The sequence below is a fragment of the Populus trichocarpa genome, chromosome 12 (assembly GCF_000002775.5).
Source record: "Populus trichocarpa isolate Nisqually-1 chromosome 12, P.trichocarpa_v4.1, whole genome shotgun sequence".
Classification (NCBI taxonomy): Eukaryota; Viridiplantae; Streptophyta; class Magnoliopsida; order Malpighiales; family Salicaceae; genus Populus; species Populus trichocarpa.
Genome location: NC_037296.2, coordinates 944,272 through 967,153, shown reverse-complemented (window position 1 = coordinate 967,153; position 22,882 = coordinate 944,272). Strand labels below are relative to the sequence as shown.

At 33.9% G+C, this 22,882-nt stretch overlaps 3 protein-coding genes across 3 annotated transcripts; 1 reads left to right on the top strand and 2 right to left on the bottom strand.

Annotated features, from left to right (window-relative positions):
• Positions 1 to 448: 448 nt before the first annotated feature.
• LOC112323670 (uncharacterized) lies at positions 449 to 2,138 on the bottom strand. Its single transcript, XM_024582810.2, has 3 exons — positions 1,720 to 2,138; positions 1,240 to 1,491; positions 449 to 957 (listed from the first exon to the last, which is right to left on the bottom strand). The coding sequence occupies exons 1-3, from the start codon at positions 2,074 to 2,076 to the stop codon at positions 676 to 678; spliced, it is 891 nt and encodes a 296-aa protein (XP_024438578.1). The 5' UTR covers positions 2,077 to 2,138; the 3' UTR covers positions 449 to 675.
• A 4,247-nt stretch (positions 2,139 to 6,385) lies between these two features.
• LOC18103620 (RNA polymerase sigma factor sigE, chloroplastic/mitochondrial) lies at positions 6,386 to 10,235 on the top strand. Its single transcript, XM_006376558.3, has 6 exons — positions 6,386 to 6,540; positions 7,170 to 7,928; positions 8,041 to 8,187; positions 8,391 to 8,627; positions 9,181 to 9,438; positions 9,832 to 10,235. The coding sequence occupies exons 2-6, from the start codon at positions 7,230 to 7,232 to the stop codon at positions 10,027 to 10,029; spliced, it is 1,539 nt and encodes a 512-aa protein (XP_006376620.3). The 5' UTR covers positions 6,386 to 6,540; positions 7,170 to 7,229; the 3' UTR covers positions 10,030 to 10,235.
• A 5,042-nt stretch (positions 10,236 to 15,277) lies between these two features.
• Positions 15,278 to 16,882, bottom strand: LOC7489814 (transcription factor TRY). The gene is made up of 3 exons (XM_002317712.4): positions 16,510 to 16,882; positions 16,266 to 16,353; positions 15,278 to 15,607 (listed from the first exon to the last, which is right to left on the bottom strand). Exons 1-3 carry the CDS (start codon positions 16,769 to 16,771, stop codon positions 15,472 to 15,474), a joined length of 486 nt encoding a protein of 161 aa, XP_002317748.3. The 5' UTR covers positions 16,772 to 16,882; the 3' UTR covers positions 15,278 to 15,471.
• Positions 16,883 to 22,882: the final 6,000 nt, after the last annotated feature.

The window sequence follows — 22,882 nt, the reverse complement described above, 5'->3', positions numbered from 1 at the left end:
TATTATAAAAAAAATTGTTTGATTTATTTACCGTTGTTGTTTTTTTATTATTATTAAATTAACTAAATTTATTGGATGTACCAAGTCAATAATCTCAGTTTGATATTTTTTTTATTTCTTTAGAAATATTATCATTATCTAAATATATTTTTTAGGTTATAGGTAAAAAAAAAAAAAAATTAGTCCATCTGGTCAGCTGCGGGCCACTAGTTCATTTCTATTTATGAACTACTCCATGTTATATATGTTTTAGTTTCACGTCACCTTGGTTTTGGCAAAGCTTCTTTAGTTCTTTTGCCTAAAAGACCCATTCATGGCTTCATTTTCTTGGTTTGGGTGTTTTAAATACTTATTGAAATATTTGGTAATCTCACAGCTATCTTCTTAGATTATATATAAACGAAGAAGGTTGGGGAAGGAAAAAAATGGAAATTCATAAATGAAAAGAAAGGAGTTTACATTATCTCTAACCAGAGAGTTTAGCTGATTTAGAGAACTCTTTTAGCTCATGTATTTCATCTATTTTAAAGTTGCCCAAGTAAGTCAACATAATTGCACGTGAAGCTTTTGACAAATTCCTCTCTCTACTTTTCCTGCTCCCCACTAGGATTATATGAAAAAGCAACGCAGGAAACCAACATAACATAGAATGATGCACAGAAATTATTGAAGTAATCAAGACTGGCCAACAAGTACATCCTTGTAAGGAGTTGGTGCAGGAATAGGCGCTGCTCTTGTTTCTTCGGCTATCCTTTTCCCCCTCCTCTCGGCCTCTGCTAGGATTAGTGGTGCCTGGCCTTCCCTCTCTCGTACCAAACGCTCTTGAGCTCCTCCTCGCAATTTCTCTAACCTTAGTCCATCAATTTGCTGCATCTCGAACACTTTGACTACATTTGTTAAACCCCCAATAAAGAACATTAGACTTCCAAAGAAGCCTATCCAAACCCAAGTCTTGCCCTGCATTAAGAAACTTTGTTATGCCTAAACCTCCAGCTTTTCCCATACAATTTGACTCGTGCCATTACCAAAACTCTAAGCAGGCTGTTTAAATTGCGCGATTAAACCATGCATTAAGTTAGCAGATTGGCTAAGTAATTTCAGACGCCCTGACTTTAGATGTTGGTATTATAATGCAATAGCCCTCCAGGCTCCAATGCGATTGGGGTAGCTTTGCCGTGCAATTCGTTTTGTTTTGGGCTTCTTTCAGTTTGATACCAAAAAATAAACAAGGCAGCTTACCAATAATTCCAGTCCATGATGACCCCATCCTGCTTGCTCACGAATATTGAGAATGGATCCCACCAAGAACAACGAACTTCCCATTAAAAATGGGATGTGGACACTCTGTTGCAAGATTTGCACATGCCCATCAGCTCTTTCATATATTTGGCATGAGTTGTGTAAGGATCCAAGCACCCAGAAAGCTGGTCCTGCAGCAAGCAAGTTTAAAGCATGCCTTTCCAATTTGAAGTGATCATATCCTTTATATTCCTGCAATTGTGGATGCAGGTCACAGCATCAATATTTGACATTTGACATAAAATTGATCCTACACCATCAATCGGCAGCAAATCAATCACTTGAATGATGAAAATTCTATCCTTTTTATCTTATAATTATAACCATAACAGTTCCTACACTAAAATTGCTACTAGAATTCAGGGATTTTCAAGGCAGTAAACTAAACAAAGCAATCGATTACTAATTAATATTTAGTACCTGAATAAAAAGAAAAAGAATACCCAAGAAAGAAAGCAAAGTTCCCAAGGCCTGAATCACAGGAACAGCAAATTCAACTAGTGCAAGCTGTGTGTCATACCCCATCAGACGCCACCGATAATCAATCCCGGCTAGATGGGCAACAAGATCATGAAGATTAACCACCGTAATAAGTAAGAGAGCTATGAGCAGAAGCACAAGACCTGGCTTGGTTTCCTTTGACAATTCAGCCACAAACCCACCAATAAGCACAATAGTTGCAAACACATAGAGCCCTGCGTTCATGTATTCTGCCCTGTTTTTAGATAGCCTTGCCCCATACATTCGACTCTCTCTAGCTGATGCTAGCTTCACCATTGTCAACAAATATTTTGCAGTGCTAAAAGGACACGAGAAATTCAAGAATTGTAATATAGACTTGAAAATTTTGAACTATATCTTTGAAAGTTTTGAACAAGATGGAATCAATATGTTGTGTAGGGTTGATCAGGATACGTGTCTTCTTGCATGGAACTTCTATTTTTGAACGTCGAATTTGTGACATGCGGCAATCTTACCAAAATATAAAATGATAAATTAGACAGAAGTACAAAACGTGGAGGTCACATTGTGACATGTTGTCATACTACGATTATAAGAAATACAAGATAGTCTACGCTTTTGTATCCAGATCCATTTTGACCCATTGATCACCCAACTAATTAGTTTGTTGAAGGTTTAAGATGATTGTAGGATTGAGAAAGCAATAGTTGTTCTTACCTAATGCTTAGATTAGTGTTTAGGGAGGATAACTTGGTTATAAATTCATTATTCCATGGATCATGTTCGAGTGGCGTATCAAAAATCTGTTAGTTTGCAAGGAATTTTTTTAATAAAAGACCTCTCGATCTCCTGTTATGCCTCAATCTAGAAATATATATATATTGAACATGACAAATTTGGAATATGACTTAAACCAAAGTTTAGATTGTGAATTTGTTAGTGAATCTGGATAAATTTTAAGATGATATTATTTAAAAAAATATTTTTTGAATTGATCTAATTAAATATTATCTAGATTTGATTAGATGAATTCAATGATAAAGTTTAACAGATTAATTTTTAAATTTATTTAAAATAAAACTATATATATATATATACACACACACAGACATGCTCGCCCCTTAGTTTCTCTCTCTCTCTCTCTCTTAGACCTTGAGTGTGATTGCTAGTGAAGTTGGCATATGCTTAACATTATCAGGCCAGCCAGAAATTGTTTGGTTTTTAAAGCAGTGTTTTTAAACCCGGTCTGATAATTGATTCGGTTTAAGACTCGAGTCACGGGTTTTGATCGGATCACTGAGTCAACCCTATTTTTTTTATAAATTAAAACGACGTCGTTTTAGTAAAAAAAAAAAAAATAGTAAACGGGTTGCAACCGGGTTTTTGACCGGGTCTTGCCATGTCAGTCGGGTTTTTAACTACCTTTATTTTTTCATAAACCTGGCTCGATTCCAGTTCCAGGTCAGTCAGATCCCGGGTCAACCTGTTGGACCAAGTTTTAAAACTATTTTTTAAAACTGTAACATAGCTCAATTCAGCATATGTAAAATTGATTTATCGGTCGTATGTCTAATGTTTTTATCAGTAAATTAAGTTAGAATTCAGTTTATTTTAGTCCACTTAATTATAAGATATCAAGGACTATTCTGCCGTGTAACTTAAGATTCTTGTAGGGTTTCTTTTTCCTTCTGTGATATACTTAATTTTAAGTTCGTAATAATAATAATAATAATAAAAAGCATTACTAAAAGAAGAAGAAACCAAAAAGAAGTAGGATCTGAAATATTTTTTATGTCATGATAGACGACTTTCTTTTGTTATATTGAAGAGGGTCAAATTAACGCTGCACTTTAGCAGAAGATTGAAGACGATAAAGTTCATTGTAGTCCTTGTTGTTTTATATTCAACGACTTAGTCTCCAATTGTTGAATATTAATGTTATTCATCCTTGACTTGATAATCTCATGATTCTTCTAATTATGCACCTCGATCTTGGACATTATTCTTAGAGATGGCAATTGGCTCGCCTTCAATCTAAATATATAGTTTTTTTTTAATTATATTTAATAAATATAATTTACAACAATGCCCTTGAATACTCTTGGAATCTATAATAAAACCAATATAAAATGACAAAAAATTCATTGGATGAGAGTTTTGTTAGTTGTCTTTAAAAACATCAAAATAATTATATTATTCTAACAAAATAAAACTATAAAAATATCCTTGAGTAATAGGCATTAAATTATTTTATTCTTAGGCTAAATTAGTAGTTTTAGTATAAAAAAGGATAAAATTACTAATCTAACCTTATATAATTTATAAGAGATAATTGTGTCATGGTGAAAAGATCACTTTGTTTCAAATACCTAGTTCAAAGGTTTTTTTGTTCATGGATAATTTCAAAATTTTACTATTATAATCTTGGTGAACAATAACTTTTCTAGAAAAATTAGTTTTTTTTTAATTTAATTTGTTGTACATCGTGGATAATCCATTTTAAATTTGAAAGTTCAAGACTATTTAAAAATATAATTATTTTTTATTTATTTTTAATTAAAAATTAAAAATATGTCATATTATGAATTTCCTATACTAATTTTAATGTGGGTCATTCAACTAGGGGTGAAAAAACACTTCGCTTAGCTCAATAGAAACCAGAGCTTCAATTCAGGTCCATCTTCCTATGAAGGGAGGGCTGAAACCTTGCGATTTACCTCCGATGGATATGGAGATGGAGGAGGACTGGAGGAGGACTGGAGGAGGCGAGGAGGTGATGCATCCTTAATTGATTCATTTGGGATGGAGGCGGCCCATCTTCACAGTATTCAGGCCCAGTTTCTTTAGTACTAGTTTGGCCTACTTAGTTGATTCCCTAAAACTGAATAGATAGCCCAAAAGGCTCAATAGAAATCGGAGGGCCTACAATAGTTTGGCCCATTTTCTTTAGCACTAATCCGGCCTACTTAGTTGATTTTCTAAAACTGAATAGATAGCCCAAATGATACCATAATCCAACAAATGTATCAGGTAAGGCTCTGTTTGGTTCGATTGTGTTCATGAGTTGAGCAATTCAATTTTTTTTAAATAGAATTTCTTGGTTCAGTTTTTTTTTAATTAGAAATGCTACGTCAGTAAAGCATGTAAAATAGATAAATATGTCTCTCACTTCTCTTATAATAAGCTAAGATGGATGCTTTTATGATAAATACCAAGAAAAAATTACTTAAATCTTCTCGATATTTAAATGCGGAAACATTTTGTTTTCATTTTTATTTTTAAATTATACTTTACATATTACATAATATTAAATTTAAATCTTAATGAAAAAACTAAAATATTCGCGACTTGATATTGTTTTGAACCTTTTCCATTTTCCTTTTATTTTCTCTCCCCCTCCATCTCCTCTCTTTTCTAAACATATCTCTTCTCTTGCTTAATTTAGGTCGAGTTACTTGCTCTCATAAGACACTTTTTTTTTATGAGTAAAAGGGAAGGGCATGTTTTTTATATAATTAATATCTTATAAATAGTAATATGGAATATATAAAATAAGAAAATGAACTAAAAAAAATACTTTTGTTTTTTCCACATATTCAGGTTGTGTGTGCTACTTTACATTTTTTTTAATCTATGAATACAATTGGAATGCAGGTTGTGGCGTCACAAGATTGCCTAGAGATGACCAAATATGCTTGTGTGGTTTGTGCTCAAGCTCATCGATATGGCATGGAAATTTCATCTTCTTTCTAATTTAGATGGGTGCAATTTAACTGGTTAAATTTTAAATTTATTTTATAGAGATCACTAGTTTGAGTCTCACAAATTTTAGAGGCACTGAAAACTTATATGGTCGTTAACTTCAGAGCTCGTAGAGTTAGTCGAGGTACGCATAAACTGACCCGGACACCCATGTTAATAAAAAAAATTCATTCTTTTTCTAGGAAAGAAAATATAGAAACTATGATAAAATGACTCTAAGTATTTAGTTTCTTGGAAGAATATTGGTACTATGAATATTACATTAATTATGATGGTATTTTTAAATTTTGTTATTGATCAATTTTATATATACTAAGTCGGCATTTGAGTTTAATCTTTTAAAAGATTTAATTTACGTGATACAAAATTAGACTAATGACAATGATTCATTGTCTCTTAGGTGGTATTTGATATTATAATCCAATTATATTTTTGATAATTTTTTATTTTTTTTAGTTTTATTTTAAATATTTTTTTATTTTTTAGATTATTTTAATATATTAATTTAAAAAAAAAATTATTTTAAGATAAAATAACACCTCCTTAATATCATTTTACTTTTCGTTTTTGGAATTTCACTCCTTTAAATGGTCACAATTAAGAAACGTAGAGAGCAGCAAGACCACCACAAAAGTTCCAGGGTCCAACAAACAAATTGTCAACATTGCACCCAATAAAAACCATCCACGTGTAGCAAACATCATCCATAAACTCTCTACAAAATATCTTCCCTTCCTCTCCTAACTTGCCACGTAAGTCCACCACTGCTTCACCACTCGCCACGGACTGTCCCACTATCATACCTGGACACTTCTCCACCGTTGTTTAGAACGACCCCAACTTTCTAGCCGTTGATTATTAAGGAAAATAACTGGTGGACACCATAATTTACGAGCTGATGTTAAAATTTGAGGTTTTAGAAACTTTCTGCGTGCTTGTATTTCTAACAAGATTTGCCTGTTACAAGTGAGCAAGATTTTGTTCCAACTCTTACAGGCTACTGCTCTTTTCACAGAGGTATGCACGGACTTTTATGTCGTGGCATGTTGTAATGTTTTGATCCTTGTAGTTTCTTTGTGGGATTTTTTTTCCTTGTGTGTATTCGTTGCTTAGTTATTGCAAAATTTTGTTGCTGTGTTTAATGTTTTCTTGGTGATGACATTGTTGGTGTTCTGTAAATACAATAAGTATCCCTTGAAAGATTAGCCTGGTGCTAAGTGGGTATTCTTTGAGGGTTTTGTATGATGTTTTAATGGTGATTTTGGATCAGTTTGCTGGAAATTCTTAGATCTTTCAGCTGGGGTTGTATTTCTTGATTTGCAATCATTTGTCTACTGCTATTTATCCTGAAGGAAACTTAAATGGTCAAAATTTGTTGAAGGTTGTATGGATTTCAATGGAAATTTGTTTTTTGATGGTTAATATTCTTGTTGATGCATGTGATCAAAGAGGGCAAACATAATGCACACAAAATAAATGATTTTATTTTTGTTGAAACTGTGCTGCCACTATTTGATTAGGAGAAATTTCGAACAATTTATCCAAAACTAAGGACTAGGGTATTCGAATTATGTGATTTTGTGTATGCGTATGTTGCGGCGAGTGAAGTTATAAACTCCAACTAAATGCAACATTTTTGTTTGCAGTGTTTGTGCAGTGAGAAAGTCCTCATACTCTTTCAAAATCTTGTAATAACACAACTTGGCATGGGAGTTGTAAGTGTTTCGAGCTCAGCTTCTCGGACACCACTAGGATTGAGCACAAAGTTTTCAACTTACGGATCTACAGCAAAAAGACCTTTGATTGTAGCATTTAAAGCCAACAAATCCAACAACACATCTTTGGTTGCACCACATGAGCAAATTCCATTGCCCGTAGAAACAACGAAGGGGAAGAAGAGACTTGGAAAAAGCAAAAAATCTTCGAATAGATTAAAAGCTGTCCGTACTGAAGTTTCTCCATGTACATTGTTAGTGGATTACAATGAAGCTGCTGCGAAACTTGAAAACATATACAAGCTTAGCCCTGGAACTGATACTTCTGATGTGGAAGACGCAAGTGGTGTGATTAGGAGAGGTAGGCAAAGGAAAAGGAAAATTAGTGAAGGTGACAAGGAAACCGAGGATAGAACTAGTAAAATCATTGTTAGGAACCGGGCAAAGAAGGCTAAACGATTGAGTCTTGAGAAAAGGATTTCTCTGAGGATCAAGAATGAAGAGAAATTGGTGACTTCAGCTGGGAAGAGAAAAGATCGAAAAAATGAAAATGAAAAGATTGATGACCTTGTGAGGGAGTATTCGGCTTCAACTGATTTGGTCAGCTTGGACTGGAAAAAAATGAAGATACCTCCGGTCCTTACTTCATCAGAGCATGTCTGGTTATTTAAGTTGATGCAGCCTATGAAAGTGAGTACTGACCCTTGCCCCTGATGCCTTTCAAGTTTTGCATATAGGCTGTGTTTTTTTGCTGTAAGAATAGGTAGTTTTCTGGGGCTTAGTTCCATTTCTTTTATATTAGGCACTCCTTCAAGTGAAAGAGCATCTGCAAGAAAATCTGGGGGGAGAACCAACTGACGTTGAATTAGCTAAAGCAACAAATATGGATGTGCTCCAAGTAAGAAAGCAAATAGCAGTTGGTCGAGCTGCAAGGAACAAGCTCATTAAGGTAATGATTTATTTCCAAATAGTGACATTGACTTTTATTAAAGTAACTCAATTACTGAGGAAGCATGGGCTCTCATAGTAATTATAGAGCAAATAAATTATACAGGATTTTGGTGCTTGTCGAGTATTTTTGTTTTCTGTTGCTCAAGGACTTAAATGACTTGGGATAAAAAGATTTACCGTAAATTCTCAATGCTTTTGCAGCACAATCTTCGGCTTGTCTTGTTTGTGATCAAAAAATATTTTCAAGACTTTGCAAATGGGACAAAATTTCAAGATTTTTGTCAGGCGGGAGTGAAGGGACTTATTACAGCAATCGATCGCTTTGAACCCAAAAGGAGATTCCGGCTCTCCACTTATGGGCTATTTTGGATTAGACATGCCATCATACGATCAATGACACTCTCAAGCTTTACACGCGTTTCGTTTGGCCTGGAATCGGTATGATATTTTCAGACACATGACTTGGTTTTCATTTTTTCTGAACATCACAATAATTTACACATTTTCCTTTTGTTTCTAGTTGCAAGAAAGCACCAAATAAGTGTTTGAAGCTCTTTCCCTCCTTGGAGCAGGGAGAGTGGTGCGTTCTTGGTAGAGATAGAGAAATTCATCATTCAAAGAAATAGGGCGCACTGAATCAACTTAAATTTGTGAACTAGGCTGTTGCTCTGCAAGAAAGGAACAGGAATCTTAGGTTAGCACCATATTAGGCCAAATATTTGAGTTTTCTCAACCTAGATACACGTCATCATGAAATTGACCACAATAGCAATGTGCTTGGTAGTAGGCCAAGTATTGTGAATGTTATGATTCACCATGTCCAGTTCTTTAGTTTTAATTCTGCATCTAATGTGCTCTGGTTAGGGAGTTTGAATGGAAAACATTGCATATATTCATTCCAGAATTATTACTTCCATTGAATTCAATGTGTACAGCTAGTGTTGGTTGCTCAGTGGGATCATGCTATAACACTCAACTTCAACTTGTGCAGATTAGGTCTGAAATCCAGAAAGCAAAACTTGAATTGTGGTTTCAACTTAAAAGACAACCAATGGAGGATGAGATTATTGAAAAAGTTCGGATCTCCCCTGAGAGGTACCATGAAGTTACGAGGGCCTCAAAACCTGTTTTGTCTCTCCATTCAAGACACAAAACAACGCAGGAAGAGTTTATTGGTGGAATTGCTGATGTTGATGGAGGTGATGACCGGAGGCAGTCAGCTCTTCTCAGGCTTGCACTTGATGATGTGGTAAGCAGTCATTATATGCTCTCTCAGATTTTATACTCCATTGCTTTCTCTCATTAATTGTTTATCCTCGATTGAATCAAGATCACTATGTTCCGCAGAATGTTCACAAGTGCAAAACCTTTCACCAACAGTTCTCTTGAGAAATCTTTCACAAGCATTATTATTTTCTTAATCTTTTAACTGGCACTTTATACCAATATATATAAAATTCATTTCATATAGAAGCTAATGTAATTTTATACGTCCGTGCATTTTGTAGAAAAGCTCTTAGAGATATTAATTAAGTGGAAGAACATGAAAAGCAAAAAGTTCAGCTGTCAGTGCAATTGACATTATTAGGTGGTTTAATTCATTGATAGTAATGCGTATCTAATCTCTGAAAATCCTCGCCAGCTTGATTCTCTAAAACCAAAGGAGAGCTTGGTGGTCCGACAGAGATACGGGCTTGATGGTAAAGGAGACAGAACATTAGGAGAGATTGCTGGGAACTTAAATATCTCAAGAGAAATGGTCAGGAAGCACGAAGTAAAAGCACTCATGAAGCTCAAACATCCAACTAGAGTGGATTATCTTCGCCGCTATGTTGTCTGAATTGATCAGAAACACAAGGTTCGCATAAACAACTCTCTCCCTCTTGATGATCCCTCATCACCAATCATTGCTGTATACTAATGTTCTGTATCATAGGCGTATTTAACTACATGAGATAGACAAGATAGAGTTTGAGATTTCAGGTCACCACTTATACATGTAATATTGTCTTTCCTATATAATACAATGATATCTTATACAGTTCACAGACGTCCTCTCAACCTTTCAGACAATTGACTTTGTACAAACCTGAATAGACATTGCAGTGAGGCGAGTTTGGGGTGGGGTGGAAAGCCTGTGGTTTCCCTATTAATTAACAAAAAAATATTTTTGAATTTAATAGTTAATATGTAATAAAAAATTAATATTAAATTCATATAAATATTAAATTTTACAATAACTCTTATACATAGTTAAATATAAATTCAACAAAAAAATTATTTTGAAATACCAATTATTTTAGATATATACAAGATGAAAGACAAAAATACTAAATTTTATAATAATTCTTTACATAGTTAAATATAATTTATTAAAATATAAATTCAACGAAAAAAATTATTTTGAAATATCAATCAAATACCAAAAACAATATATATGTACACACACTATAGGGAAAGGGAAAATCATTGTGCACGTAGACTCAACATCAACTACAATATTGTAATTACCATTTTGTTCTTAAAAAAAAATCAATTTTCTTAGTGTTGAGGGTATTTTAGTATTTTTAAATAATTTATTGATCATTAAAGAATTAATCAAGGGTAGAGTTGTTTTTATTTTATTTTTTAATCACGTTAAAATAATTAAATTGCCTTTTATGGAAAACTTTTACAATTGGCAAATTTTCAAAATACAGTAAAATCTTAACTTTACCCTTTAAAGCAAAAAAAAAAAAAAAAACTTTGTCAAGAATCTTTTCATTTTGGCTTTTTATTATTACCAAGTTAATCAGTAGCAATGTAGTCTTTTAATATAGGTAAAATATTATTTAAATTAAAAAAGTTATTGGTATTTTAGCCGACACGTGTGGTGCCTCCGGCAGTCAAAAACACCCTCCTGCCAAGTCATTTGATTTGTCACTGCAGGGCAGTTTCTCGCTAGCTAAGCTTTTTTTTAATTATTCTTTTCTCTCTCTTGCTCCTAAAAATTTCATATTAGTCTATCTTTTAACTTTAGTTTTTATTCTTGATTATTTTATAAAAATTTTATTTGTTTTTAATTTTATTTTTTAATCTTAATTTTTCATATATTACTTTTTCCAATTTTTTCCTTGTTCTTTTGATTTCTATTTTTTTTCTCTTTGTAAAAAATTTATTTGTTTTTAATTTCACCATTCAATCTAAATTTATAGTATATTTTTTTTTCCAATTTGATCCCATTATTTTGTCCTTTTGTTAAAATTATTTTTCTTTTTAATTTCATCATTCATTCAAAAATTTATAGTTTCCTTATAATTTATTTATTTTTATTCTTTTAATTGTTATTTTTGGTTTTGGATGTTTTTATATAATTGATTTCCCTCCTGATTTCATCATCCAATATTTATTTGTTAGAGATTGAGCTTCGTAGTATTTTTCTATATGGTGCTTTCAGTTTAATAATTTGGATCATGAGTTTAAAAAGTTAACATGAGCTTCTATATGTTTTTTGTTTTACTTATTTTCTTTTCTGATTTCAGCGTTCAATAATAGTTTTTTTTTAAATGGCCTTGTAGTTTTTTTTTATTTTGTTTCTATCGGGTTATCCCGATCTCGTGACTTGAGCTATAGGTATGAGCTTGCCTTTTATTAACAAGATCACATGTTTATTATACTAATTGAGGTTGACTTGGGCTGATTTTTTTTAATCTTTTTCTTTATCAAATTTTATCATTCTATATTTATTTGGTTGAAAGTTAAACTACATCATTTTTCCTCTCATGAAAAAATGTTTTTTATTCTAAAGTTATCATATTTTTTTTTTAAAAAAAAATTTAATCCATTCGTTGCTTTTTTTATATATTTAGAAAAAAAATCAACATATTTAACCCGTTGAGGCTATAATCCAATTCTAAATTATTTTTTCTTAAAAAAAAATATGTTTACATCACCTAAACATTATTATTATTTTTTTATAAAAAAGTAATATAGTAAGCCATGTCTAATGAATATCTATATTTGAGTTTGGGTTCTCTACAGGACGGGAGGTATATATCCTGTCGTCGTCCATTTGCTAAAATGCCTCCCATACACAATCCATCAGATTGGATCTTGTTGGGTATCCATTGAGGACCTAAACTACAAGGAACAATGCTTGTGGCCTTATAGGACGGTGTTGTAAATCCAATAACTCAAATCGGGTTCAAGCTTTGGTAACTGCTAGCCTCTTCGGACCAGCATGTGTGGTCAAGCTGGAGAACTGGTCTTCAAGCCAGGCCTGGTTCCTCATCAGACTGCCAGGGCCTTGGGGCAAATCCAGTGAAAAGCAATTTGGCTCAGATTGCTGGCACCCTATGCAAAATTTTAGGATTGTGTGATGCTTATCCACTCGACCGTCCGTTACACAACGGTCTCATCTGGAGAAATTATGACCCAATAATCCAGTTGCTTAGCAGAAGAATTCTTATCTTGACAAGGTGTTAGAACTATATATATATAACTTTTAGGAGATTTCCTTTGTTGGCAAAACTTTCTCATGATGTTCTAAAAATTCAAGTAGTTTATGTATAGGGTTTTCAAGTTGGATAATCAGTTAATTAATTGACCATAGCAATTTCCTCCATTCTTTCTAGTCAAAGTGGTTGATAGCTTATACTTAGTGTTTTGTAGGCCAAGATGTCTTGTGGCTAATACTTGCAAATGATCTCCTTTTATAGAGGTAGAGACTTCCGATGCTTAAATAAGTATCTCTTTAAAGAGAGAAATTAATAATATTCTACAGAGAGATGCTCTGAAAATATATATGCAGTAGAGAATGAAGATTATGAACTTTTATTTTGAAGGTTTCATGGTATATTTTATAAGTCCACGAGTCTTGTCCTTTTGTGAAGAAGAGAGTCTGGTGTGTAATTTTACTCTGATAGCTTTTAATAAGGAATAAATATCTCTTATATTTATATTAATGTTTGATGGAAATATGGTGGATCCTTAGGGGATTTTTATACACTTAAAAAGTGTAGAGAGATTAAGATCTAAGATGTCAAATGTAGCCGAGTCTATAGAGGCTGAGCCTTTTCCTTAAGCTAGATTCAAGAGAGGTGGATCCTTCTTTTGGTTGAGCCTAGAAAAGGTTGAGTCCATCCCTTTTTGAGCCCAAGAGAGGCTAGGTTCGTTCCTTGGACATGCCCAAGGAAAGAGGGTCATTCCTTTAAATGTGTTCAAGGAAAAAGTCGTCATTTCTTTGGACATGTCTAAGGAAAGATGCTCATTTTTTTGGGGGTGCTCAAGGGAGATTGAGTCCATTCTTTGAGCGTGCCTAAGATAAGATGTTCATTACATTAGATGTGTCCAAAGAAAAAGAGTCATTCTCTAAGACGTGTGTTTAAGAGAGGATGCTCATTTTTTTAAATGTATCCAAGGAAGGGAGGTTTATTTCTTGAGGTAATCTGAAGAAGATGATCTTTTTTTAGACGTGTTCAAAAGATGAGGATTTTTTTTTTTGAGTGTGCCTATAAATAAAAGATTCTTCTCTAGGCTGAGCCCAAGAGATCCGGTTTTTAGCTGAGCTCATAGGACAATGACTATGAGATTTTGTAGGCATGTCAAATTTAAAATTTTCACTGTTATCACGCCAGTAATTTACTCATCTTTCAATGAGGCATAAAAAAAAAACTTTTGTCAAAATCTAGTAGATTGGTTCATGGGAAGGACAATGCCAGACTGAGCACATGGCATCTTATTGGTCAGTTGGGAGTGTGAAAAGAGAAAACAAGAGAAAAAAACAAGGATTTATGCTGGAAATGGTTTGTTGATTGGGCAGGCACTAGATTTACAGCCCCCATGAGAATTGGCACCATTGTTTACATAAAGGAAGCTGAACAGCTGTGGATAAGCGAAGCCATGACCACGAAGAGGGGGGCTATTAAGCTAGTTCCTAGGGCCATATAAAAAAAAAGAAGAAAATTGCTCTTAATATTGTTAAGAATTTGTCTCTCGCACCCCCTCGATCTATCCTAAGATTTGGTAAACTTAATGAAACTTAATTGTTCATATACTGAAAGACTTGGAAAACTTAATGGATCTTCATCTTTTGTCTTTTTATTTTTTTTCAATTCAACCTTTATTTTTTTTAATTTCCTTTCAATTTCATTATTTTTTTATTATGTCGAAGAAACTTTCATGGTTAATTTTAAAACCAGAATAGACAACGAGTTAGGTTTATAATTTTTTTCCTGTTAATTTCTTTATTTTTCTTCTTAATTTTATTCTTGAACTTTTTTTTACCAGGTTTTTGGATTGACCTTGTCAACCGAGTCATATCGGGAAAACTCCCGCATGATTTAACTCTAAACTCAAGTTAGGTAAGGAATTGGGTCATGGAGATTTTTTTATATCAATTTTATTTTTTTAATTTATTCTTTAATTTTTTTTTTACAGGTGGTCTTTATATTTAATATGATAAAGTATAGCACAACTCGGTAAACTAGTGTTTTGCTATGAGTACATTGGCCTCCAATATAAGGAAAAATTAAAATTGCATCTTATATTGTAAAATAAAAGCATGAAAAAACAGCTAATTAGCAAAAAAAAAATAAGGAAAAAAAAGTCTTGTATTGTCAAACACTCTAACCTCCTCACGTGAGACCCGGTCGGTCAAGTGCAATGTTTTTTATTTAATTTTTTTTTGTATCAAACCAACTCTATTTTATTAAAAAAAACAACTAAAACAATATTATTTTAGGAATAATTAAGCAAACCCCCGACACGGATCTTAGGCCAGCTCAGTAAGTTGAGATTAAAATTAGTAATTTTTGTGTATCAAATTTTATTTTGAAAATTAGTCTATGGAGTATTAAAAAAAAAGGGCATGTGTTGCAACTTCAGAATATATTTATAACACAGAGTTGTTAATTGAACCATTTACAATTTCATTTCACCTTAGACCGACTCAGTGAGTTGAGATTAAAAAAACAGGGCTATTAAACTCTTAAATTAAAAATCATGAACATCATTTCTAGAATTTAAACGTGCCTTGAAGTTGAAGGGCAATGCCTCCTTTGCTCCTATCCAAATGACAGGCCATACCTTGGCCAATATAAGGATTGATCTTTCCGAAGAAAAGTTTAAATTAAGTCTCTGCTGACAAAAGAAACGAAACGAAACAAAACCCTGCACAGATTTTAGAAGCCAAACAACAACAAACAAATACAAAAGGAAACAATCAACAAAATTAATTAATACAAAAGGAAACAATCAACAAAATTAATCAAGAACCTATTTGAAAAACATTGTAAGTTAATGCCTAACGATAAGTCTTAGACTTCGCTTTGCTATGCAACCTTCGTTTCTCAGCAAACCCTTCACGGTGTTTCATTATCCAAAACCTCTCTATTTCTTCTGCTTTCCGGCCTGGAATCCTTCCAGCTATCAAATCCCACCTGCAAATGAGCCCCATTTTATGATACCAAGAATCAATCACTGTAAACATTAACATGACTGTGCGTATACAAGTAATGTGCATTGCTGAAACTGAAAGGATTAAAGTTCTGGGAAGGACCAGACAAAAACTTTTGAGTATAGATGGATAAAATGCTATGAGCTTTTGGTCTGCAACAAAGTGCAGAAGGCACCTTCTTGTCAACCCACCAGTCGATCTGGTCATTTAATAATCAATACTGGAATGGTCTTAGGATAAGGTATTTGTGTACGAAGGATATAGATGTCTTGATGTTGACTGGACGTAGCAAAAAGAAACAGTGGGTTGAGAAGCAGTAAATGACTTCATACCATGGTTCAATTACAAAAAGACAGGTAAATTGACGGACAAGGGGAAAAGTAGGAGGCAAAACTTTCTACTACAACACTCCATTTCTTCTTCTCCCTTTTCCTTGATAAGGGCATCTTCCCTTCTTCATGAGCAGGCAATTTGAGGGTTTTTTTTTTACAGAGGCTTGCTTCTGCATAAACCACCTTCGAAGAACAAATATGATACACTAATTGATACCAGAAATGGGAAACTAGTTGAAGATAATGGAGAAGAAAGTCATGATGGCAAGCAGAATGTGGTGAGAGACTCTTAATATACTGTTAGCTTACCTTTCTCCAACAAGCCTATACATTCTGTAAATGAGGTCTTCCTCTTGTTCACTCATGTCTATAAACTCCCATTCAATACTACTGACCTCTGCATAAAAAAAGAAAATAAATAAATTAACAATGAGTTATCTCAGTGCAGATAGATCCTACACACCTACAAAGACACATAATAAACTGTTTTAAGGTCTAGAAAAAGTTGAAACCTACAGTCTTTTACCACGAAGATAAAAAAAAATAAACTAACCTTCAGACTCAGAATTGTTAATTTTAGCTTGTTTGCGGCGTCGGCGTCGGCGGCGGTCCATACTTTCCATCAAAAAAGAAGCAGAGAAAGCAGGGCAAGAAAATAGAGAAAGATAATAGTTTCCCAAAGTTGATGGGAAACTATTGATGCAAATTGAGTTTTGAAGCAACCTCAAGTCCAAAAGACCAAATTTATGCTGAAGTAATAGCACGTATGCTACCCACCCAAAAAAGAAAATGTATGTTTGTTGACTTTTAGGCATGCAGTGGACTTGAAGACTTGTAGTTGACAGCCTAAAGTAAGTAGAGAAATGAAATCCTCTTTCAAATTTGGAGGGGAAGGAGGTGGGGGTAATTTCAGCAACTTTGCCCTTATAAATCTAAAACTATAGTAACATTTTGGCAAACTATTATTGATCAATTCGTCAACTTTTGATGCTATGTGTAAAGCAATAACAACAAAAGGATCCGAACACAGCAATGGACAATCACATATCTTTTTCTTTTTTTCTCTTATTTTTCCCTATTGGATGAAAAGACAAACATATGACATGAGAACAGAGACATATACGACATGGGATATAAAAAAAAAACACACACCACCATCCTTCAGTCCAATTATTCATGTTTCCTCTTTCTTTCCTCAGTTGTTGTTATTTGTCATGGCATAAGGATTCACGGATATCCTCCACATCCCCCCTAAGCTGAGTGTGGGATTTGAGCATACGTGAAGCTGGGATCGGAATAGAATACAATTAAGGATCAACTAAATGAGAATCATGGATTGCCATGAGAGGATTATGGGATATATCCTCAACAACAACTAGCCAAGGACATCATACATGTCTTAGGTAAATTACATTTACACGGTCCTCCAAGTTTAAGATTTTGTTCAATTTACCCCATAACTATACAACAACTTTAGGCATACCAATCCTAACACTCTCAATCTGTGGCCATCCTGGTTCCTTCTTACATTTATTTATGTATACATGGCAACATGTAGTAGACATCTAATGAACATGTTCAGCTGAATAGACCCAACATGTCCGAATTGAAAGTGTAAGAGTTGTCATGCCTAGCATTAAAATACAAGGTTAAAATGACAAAACTTTTAACACTTTAGGGACGTTGTTACCGGTGTTAAAGCAATTCAATTAACACAAAATAAATATGAACATGAATGAGAAGGAGGCTATAATTCTCATTAATTTGTTTATTCTAAAAGTGCATGATTTAACCTATATATAAAGAGCTTATATATAGGTTAAGTTAAAAATATTATTCTACCCTTAGTAAATAAAACAAGATAAATGTATTATTTAACATCTCCCCTCAAACTCACGATGCGGCAACTACAAGTATCGAGAGTTTGCCAACTAGAAATAGAATGCGACTTGGTAAAGAAATCTGCAATCTGCAATCTGCAATCTGCAAAGAAGAAGAAACAAAAAGCAAAGTAATGGTGTCTGTTTGAGATGATGATGAGTAAGATGATAGTCAATCTCAATGTACTTAGTTCATTCATGAAAAACCGAGTTGTGAGCAACTTGAATAAAACTCTGGTAGTCACAATACATAGGAGTAGGATGAGAGAGTGAAACTTCCATATCCGCAAGTAACCAACGTAACCAAATAATCTCTTTAGTAATAGATGTCATAGCATGATATTCTGCTTCGGTTGAGGATTGATAAATAATAGATTGTTTCTTGCTCTTCCAAGAAATAAGAGAATCATCTAAAAAGATACAGAAACCAGTAACCGATTTGCGACCTGTGAGATTACTGTCATGATTAGCATTAGAGTATGCACAAAACTCTAAGGAAGAGGTGGGTGAAAGTAAACGACTCTGAAAGACTCTACCTCGAAGATATCGCAAAATACAAAGAACAGCTGCCCAGTGAATAGTAGTAGGAGAAGCAACAAACTGACTAACAACATGAACAACATATGTAATATCTGAACGAGTAATGGTGAGGTATACCAACATCCCAACAATAGTATGATATAAAGTAGGATTTGTTAATGGTAAACCATCAGAAAAAGAATACATTGTGTTAACTTTAATGAGAGTGTCTACAGTCTTGTTATTAATAAGTCTAGCCCGCTCAAAAATATCCTTAACATATTTTGACTGAGAAAGAAGGTAACCTCTAGGTGAGTAAGCTACCTCAATACTCAGGAAATATCAAAGAGAATCCAAATTCTTTATTTCAAACTGTCTAGCGAACTCTGTCTTCAAAATTGAGATATCATCAATGTCATCACCAGTAATAATCATGTCATCAACATATAAGGACAAAATGATACGACTTGTATAAGTGCACTTAATAAAAAGAGTAGAGTCATGACTACTAGAAACAAATCAAAGAGATGAGATCACAACAGAAAATTTCTCAAACCAAGCATGAGGTGCTTGTTTGAGATTATATAACACTTTCTTGAGTCACGTGAAACACCAGGAGAAGGCGCCATATAAACTTCTTCTTGAAGATCTCCATTCAAGAAGGCATTTTTAACATTAAATTATGAGATATATCGTTGATGAACCGAAGCTACAATAATAAGATCCTCATAATCCATACCATATTGTTGAGAATATCCCTTTGCAACCAACCTAGCTTTGTATCGCTCAATAGACCCATCAGAATTAGTCTTGATCTTGTATACCCAACGACAACCAACAACACTCTTACCAGGAGGTAGAGGAACCAAATCCCAAGTATTTATCTTACGCAAAGTAGAAAGTTCTTCATCCATAGCTTGCTACCAAAGTGAATCAAGAATTACCTCTTTATAGGAAAAAAAAAAAGGCTTAGAGAGACAATGAATAGAAGCTAAAAAGGAAGTAAAAGATGAAGAATAACAAGAATAAGCAAAATCTAGCAGTTTTGTGGACTTATGAATGCGTGTGGTTTGATGTAGAGGTGGATCCACAATCTCAGAAGAAGCTTGAGGGGTTGTAAATGAGAATGGAGCTTTAGGCGTGCCAGAGAGTAAAATGTCAGTATCTGCAGAATGATGAGTACAAATTAGTCGAACATGGAAAGAGATATTTGAGGTACTAGGAACTTGAAATGATAAACTATCAGAATCCTCAGAAAATGGATCTATACGAATAATATTAGGTCTAGTCAAGCTATCAGTAGTAGATGGAATAAAAAAGAAAGGTATATGCTCGAGAAAAATAACATAACGAGATACATAAAGTTTCTGAGTTGTTGGATCAAAACAACGATACCCTTTTTTACCTTCACCGTAACCAAGAAAGAATCAAATAACAGATCGAGAGGACAATTTATTGCGTTCTGCATGGGACAAAGAACGAAACAAGTACAACCAAAAACTCTAAAGGAGGAATAATCAGGAACATACCCATATAATTTTTCAAAAGGAGAAAAACCTAAAATATGATCATCAATAAATGAAACATAATATCAAGACTCTCCTTTTATGGCAACAGGAGAAGGTCTTCATACATCAGAATGAATCAAATTAAAAGGTAAAAAAAGAAACAGAAATACTTTGATTAAAAGGTAAAGCGAAAAATTTTGCCAGTTTACATCCACTACAATCAGAAATATCACAAGTGTTCAAATCTCTTAAAGCTCATGTGGATGCCAAAAATCTTAAATGAGAAGACAAAACATGACCTAGATGAGAATGCCATAAATAAAAACTAGAAGATGAAGGACTCAAACGAAAAGAAGACAAATCAATAGTAGTAGCAGCAGCGGTGACAACTGACACTTTTAACTCATTTAAAATATATAGTTCATTCTCCTTACGACCTGTTCCAATCAGCTTCTGAGACTGCAGATCATGTACACAATAAAAGGAACCAGAAACATGACTAAATAATCACCAAAATCACATAATTGACCAACAGAAGCAAGATTCAATATGAGTTTTAGAATAAGATAAACATTAGGAAGAGACAAGTGAAGTGTGACAACAGAACCAACACCTGTTAAATGCATAGGAGTGTCATCAGTAGTCATAACATGAATGGAGGGCGAAGGGGATATAAAGGTAAAAGATGAAGAATCTGGAGACATATGATGTGAAACTCAAGAATCCAAGATCCATTAAGAATGTGACATACCCAAGAAAAAATATTTTTTGATGATCTCATGTGCGGCTTCGAGAAAGTCCAAGGCAACTGACCTACAGAAGGAGAAGTGAACATTGCTTTGTGGCTGTAAGGAGAGAAACTTCTGAAATTATGCAGCCCGAGTACTAGGATCGGTGATAGAGCTTGATGAAGTTACTGCTACAGTATTATGGTGTGGTGATTTATAACCCTGAGGTGGTCTATGAGCATTAGACTGTGACTGGCTGCCAGGCTTCCAAGATTGATTATGTTGTCTCGATTTGGGACACTGAGCCTTCCAATGATCTTTTTTTCTTACAGAAATTGTACTTGTTGAAGCCAACCCTTGTGTAAGGCTTATTCTGATGATTAGAGAATGACTTAGAGAGTACCGCTGGTACAGAAGGATTCAAAGTAGAAAGAATTCCCTTTTTAGAACAAGATTAAAGACGTATTGTTTCAGCCAATAACTCACTGACAACATATTCAACATAAGACAGTGGAGAACGATGCAGAATTGAACCTCTAAGTCCTTCAAAATCATTGTAAAATGCTGTTAAAAACTGTACCAATCGTTGCTACTCTCTATGCTCAATATAGGCACCACATGCCTTTAGTTCTGCCAATTCTGCAAAAGCCAATTGATCCCAGAGATCTGTTATAGCAAAATAAAACTCCTGAATACTCATACTCTTTTGATGAAGAGCTCATATATCATTCCCTAATTGATACTGCTTTGTAAAATTTGATTGCGTGAATAACCTTTTCAGATGATCCCAAACCTCCTTTATTGTCTCATACTTTGCCAACTGCATACATATAGAATGCTTAATGGAATTGTTAATCCAAGTAATAATCTTTGCATTGTTTGCTTCCCATGCATCTATCAAAGCAGCATTCCCTTCTTCAGTATTTTCAGGTACCACATAGGTTCCACTGACATATCTTCATATCTTTTTACCCTTAAGAAAATTTATCATTACATAACTCCAAGATGAATAGTTCTTCCCATCCAACCTCACACTCACAGACTGAAGCGAACCATCTCTTTCAGTAGCCATAATCAACAATCATAGAGAACCAGAATGCAAAAACAGCGGAAAACAAAATATCAAATTGCAAAAACTAAACAGAGAAGATGAAATACCAAAATAATTACAGAAACTGAACGCAAATATCAAATTGCAGAAGCTGAATACCAAATTGCAGAAGGAAAGACAAAATACTAGTTGGATCCGTGAAAGTTTTTTTTTGAGATTAAACCTCGTTCCATGAAACCAGGTCTAACCTGGACCTAGTGATATAGATCGGCACTGGCAAGAGCTTAGGAGATTTCTTACAACCGTCATATTTGGAGCGATGAACTACATGGCTTCAAATACAAGGCAGTGAAGAGAAGTCCTGATCCCTTAACCAGATGTCGAACTTTCATGTTAAAGCAGTTTAATTAACACAAAATAAATACGAATATGAATGAGAAGGAGGTTATAATTCTCCTTAATTTGTTTATTCTAAAATTGCATGATTTAATCTAAATATAAAAAGTTATATATAAATTAAGTTAAAAATATTATTCTATTCTTAATAAATAAAACAAAATAAATATATTATTTAACAACTATACCATACTAGGTCAAATATAAATATGCCAGCAACGGTTATATAGATAAGAGTGGTCGTATATAAAGCACCGGCGATAGCTTTAGTCCCACATTATCTAGGAAATCACACCAGCTATATAAAATATTTGAAACAAATAGTCTTGCTCCCACAAAATGCATGGAAAGATGTATCACTTTCCTTTTCTGTTTGGTTACTAGCATAGCTGTCTGGAAGCAGACGTTCAAAGTTCAAACTAGTTGAAACTCAAGGAAGAAGGAAGGTTCGAACAAACATTTTGGTTGTACACAAGTCCTAGCCTAGCTCTGCTGTCGAGTGCCATGGTTTTAATAACGTAGTTTCTCTTAATTACAAGCAACAAATGCCCTTGGAAAACAATGGAGGGTGGAGATCCGTGACGAGAGAATAAAGCTGATGTACACGTCTCTACAAAAGGCCAAACCTTGTATTGGCCCAAGGAGTATGCAAATTCAATTAAAAAATAATGCTATATTGGGAATCTGGGGGCATGGAAAAAGTGGGGATGGTTGGCTTCCTTTTCTTGGAATAGTGGTTTATCCAACCACAACCACCACCGGAAAGTACACTAGGAACGGTAACAATTTCCAGACTAGGGTCGGTCTGTTGTAGTGCAGTATTTATGTTTAATGGAAAGGTTGG

Coding starts and splice junctions, on each gene's coding strand:
- LOC7489814 (XM_002317712.4), bottom strand. CDS start 16,771: ATGCCTAAAAGTCAACAAACATACATTTTCTTTTTTGGGTGGGTAGCA. Junction 16,354..16,509: donor TAACAATTCTGAGTCTGAAG/GTTAGTTTATTT, acceptor TTTTTTATGCAG/AGGTCAGTAGTATTGAATGG. Junction 15,608..16,265: donor TATAGGCTTGTTGGAGAAAG/GTAAGCTAACAG, acceptor GCTCATTTGCAG/GTGGGATTTGATAGCTGGAA.
- LOC18103620 (XM_006376558.3), top strand. CDS start 7,230: ATGGGAGTTGTAAGTGTTTCGAGCTCAGCTTCTCGGACACCACTAGGA. Junction 7,929..8,040: donor AGTTGATGCAGCCTATGAAA/GTGAGTACTGAC, acceptor CTTTTATATTAG/GCACTCCTTCAAGTGAAAGA. Junction 9,439..9,831: donor GGCTTGCACTTGATGATGTG/GTAAGCAGTCAT, acceptor AATCCTCGCCAG/CTTGATTCTCTAAAACCAAA.
- LOC112323670 (XM_024582810.2), bottom strand. CDS start 2,076: ATGGTGAAGCTAGCATCAGCTAGAGAGAGTCGAATGTATGGGGCAAGG. Junction 1,492..1,719: donor TTCTTTTTCTTTTTATTCAG/GTACTAAATATT, acceptor CCACAATTGCAG/GAATATAAAGGATATGATCA. Junction 958..1,239: donor ATCATGGACTGGAATTATTG/GTAAGCTGCCTT, acceptor TTCTTAATGCAG/GGCAAGACTTGGGTTTGGAT.